Here is a 3,619-nt window from a genome sequence, read left to right as displayed (position 1 = left end):
ATTATTATTATTATTATTATTATTATTATTATTATTATTATTATTATTATTATTATTATTATTATTATTATTATTATTATTATTATTATTATTATTATTATTATTATTATTATTATTATTATTATTATTATTATTATTATTATTATTATTATTATTATTATTATTATTATTATTATTATTATTATTATTATTATTATTATTATTATTATTATTATTATTATTATTATTATTATTATTGTTATTATCATTATTATTATTATTACTATTATTATTATTATTATTATTGTTATTATTATTATTGTTATTATTATTATTACTATTATTATTATTACTATTATTATTATTATTGCTAAATTGTGTATTCCATCAAATTTTAGATAAATGGAAGAATAATTCTCAAGAAATTGTACAAGGATTCATATGAATACGTTCAAAAGAATTGAATTTTGCTAAAATTTAAGTAGCATTTCTCTTTTTTTTAAAAAAAAAAGGCAATAATAACCAATTTTGGAATTGGACATGAAGTATTTTTGGGAGTACCACAAAAGCGACATGCATGGCGACAATTTTCTTGCATAAATTGATCAGAATCTCCCCGACATTGACCATTAGTACTCCATTGATTACATGCAATATGACGATCAGTACATTCTGAAATATATTCATTTCCATTTCAAATATTACCAATTTTATACATTCATATAATTGTCTGTTTGTAGCATTTTTTGTTTTATAAGAAATTTAAAAAAAGGAAAAAAAAAAGTAAAAAGAATGAACGAAATGATAAATAATATAATTTCATCATTATCACTTTCTTAATTAAGACAAATAATCAAATCTTTGTAATGGTTATCACAATTATTAAAATTTACCATTGCTAGTGTTAAACGTTGAATTGCAAATGTGACACGCAGCACGACAATATTGTCGCATATAATTACGATTTTGGCGACATTCACCCATGCTAGCCCATGATTCACAACATGGATGTCGATTGAAACAATCGACAAATTGTCGTCGAACTTTTGTTTGTGAAATTTGTGTCTGTTGCACCTGTGAGAGACGTGTTTGTGGTACAAATGGCTGAAAATATTTGATCAAAAATTTCAGTTTCACTTCAAAAAAAAAACGTCAAATACTTGTCACCTTAATTTTTTTCAATTTTTATTTTTATTTTTATTATTTAAAGGATGTCGAACTTTACGGTGTTATTTTTTCTTGCAAAAAAAAATTTTTTACGAATTTTCAAAATTTTGAATTTTTCAAGTAAACATTTCAAAAAAAATTTTTTTTCATTTCTCTTTGTTGTGACAAAATAATTTACCGCTGGTGTTGGACCAGGTACACAACGTCCCATGTGACATATTCCATTGAAACAAGCATCAAAACCTTCATAACCAATACATAGACCATTTAATTTAATTTTAGCAACACAATGTGCAATACCACGAGTATCACAAAATAGATATGGTGTACCACAAGTTGGTATTTCTGCGGTACAACCGGGACGTGTCGCATATCGATACATTTGTTCCGTATACATATTCGATAAACCTGAAATAATAACATTCATCTTTTAGAAGTGAATAAATTTTAAAATGTAAAAATAGAACCGACGAATTCATGCTCTTATATTTTGAAAATTGTAAATTTCGTTCTAAATTATCAAAAATTGATTTTTTATTTTAGCACATTTTTATTTTACAAATAAATTAACTAATTTTTCATAACTTTAATTTTTTCATTTTTTTAAAACATTATTTATAGGATATTAAGATAAAATACAATTTATCCATGCCAAATAATTGAAGAATATTTTTCGCAGCTAAATTAAAAATAAAAATTCAAGAATCGTTAAAAAAAAAAATATTTCAAATTCGAATTTCAAATCTACATCTTAGCTATTTTTCGTTGTTTATTTTAAATAATTTAATTTCATTTTTTAATAATTATTTCCATTTCTTATTCATATTGCAGTTTTATGTTATTTCAAATTATCTGCCAAAATTTTTCATCAATCATTCGATATTTTTTGCCCTTGATATGTTGATTAAATTTCAATTCGATCAAATGTTCCACCTATTTTCTTCTCATCAAAAGCATTCATTTTAAAACTTTCTCTTTCTGAATGCACTAAAATTGCTTAAGCCGGTTTTACATACATTTAAGCCCATCTTCTTCGATAATTATTCATTCTGTCATTTGGTTTTATTTACTAATAACATTTTTCATTTCCATCAACTAACTAATAAATAATTTAATTTTATGCTTTAAAATCGAAACACTCATCAAAATATTCTTTTCCTTTCATAGCTAAGCTCTATTTGTTTACAACAGTTCTTAGCAAATTTTTACTTTTATAATTTTTTAAAAAATTTTTTCATTAAATTCAATAAACAAGAAATGAAAATACTACTATATAAAAAAAAAAAAGAAAAAGAAATTTACCATCTCGATTTGAAAGAGTAAAAAATGGACGCATTAATACATAACTGAAATGTTGTGGATCAGTACATGCTGGTATATCTGGTGGATAATCCTAAAGAAAAAATAAATATAAATTTTAAAATTTTGTTAGATTTCAAAAATTTTTATCACCATAAATAGCAATCATTAAAATCATCTGCCAATGATTACTTTGATTATCATTTTTATCAAAAAAGAACTGAAAATAAAAATGAACCATTTCTCGAGACCACATTGATTGAGCATTTTGTCGCCATAATTCCCAAATAAAATCAACAAATGCATGATGTGAAAAGAATATGGGATCATTGGATGATTGTTCTGGTGGCTTCATATGACCACCTATCCAAAGATGGACATTAGAATGTGAATATTCTAATGCACCATAATTTACCGGATATGGACATCCTGAAAAGCAAAATAAAAAAAAAAAAAATCGAATTATTTGAAAATCACCAATGTTATAGTATTTAATTTAATCGATTTTTTCTTTTAAATTTGTACATTTGAAATTAAAAAAATGAAAAAAGTTAAATTAATTTTGAAAGAAAAAAATTTTTTTTTTAAATTTTCAATAAAAAAGATGGCAATTTAAACCTTGCATTGGTGCAGTATATGCGAGAATATTTTCGATTGAATTTTGTCGCATTACTTGTTCTATGCTCCATTCCGTGAAAAGTTGTCCTTCTTGGCCAAGATTTCTGATGATAGATGTAAATTTTACAAAATTTTAAATGCTAATTATGCTTAATTATCTAAAGTATGGCTTACATATACAGTAATGGAATCCTAAATAAAATATTTAAAATATTTTTCATTTTTTTTTCATTTTTGTAATTAATTAATCCTTTTCCGCTTTTTTAATTAATCCAATTATCAACCTCATTATAGCAGTTCGTCCATCAATTGTATTCCAGTATGCAAATGGACCATTGATGACGTTACCGAAGAAATCAGTTTCACCCATAAAAAATGGACTAAAGAAAATGGAATCAGCTGGATTCGGCAAATGGCTATCAAGCACAGAATCCCAATACGGTATGGAAATTGTTGGATCAATAAGTCGAAGTGCAATTTCAAATCTAAATGAAAATTTAAATTTAAAAAATTTGTTTACTTGATATAGTGTGGATGATTAAAAAATTATTAAAAA

General features: G+C 23.8%; 1 protein-coding gene across 1 annotated transcript in view; it reads right to left on the bottom strand.

Annotated features, from left to right (window-relative positions):
• Window positions 1–478: 478 nt before the first annotated feature.
• LOAG_18731 (tyrosinase 4) overlaps window positions 479–3,619 on the bottom strand; it is a gene marked incomplete at both ends in the record, with an annotated part of 5,156 nt that continues 2,015 nt past the window's right edge. The window contains 7 exons of the mRNA XM_020451394.1: window positions 479–651; window positions 873–1,083; window positions 1,325–1,554; window positions 2,449–2,539; window positions 2,684–2,874; window positions 3,064–3,167; window positions 3,348–3,548. Of these exons, the coding sequence (XP_020304824.1) occupies window positions 479–651; window positions 873–1,083; window positions 1,325–1,554; window positions 2,449–2,539; window positions 2,684–2,874; window positions 3,064–3,167; window positions 3,348–3,548 (1,201 nt within the window). The remainder of the gene's footprint in view (window positions 652–872; window positions 1,084–1,324; window positions 1,555–2,448; window positions 2,540–2,683; window positions 2,875–3,063; window positions 3,168–3,347; window positions 3,549–3,619) is intronic.

This window comes from Loa loa (genome assembly GCF_000183805.2).
Source record: "Loa loa unplaced genomic scaffold supercont3.472, whole genome shotgun sequence".
Lineage (NCBI taxonomy): Eukaryota > Metazoa > Nematoda > Chromadorea > Rhabditida > Onchocercidae > Loa > Loa loa.
Note: the sequence above shows the minus strand (reverse complement) of the source record. Positions and strands in the feature narration are given on the sequence as shown.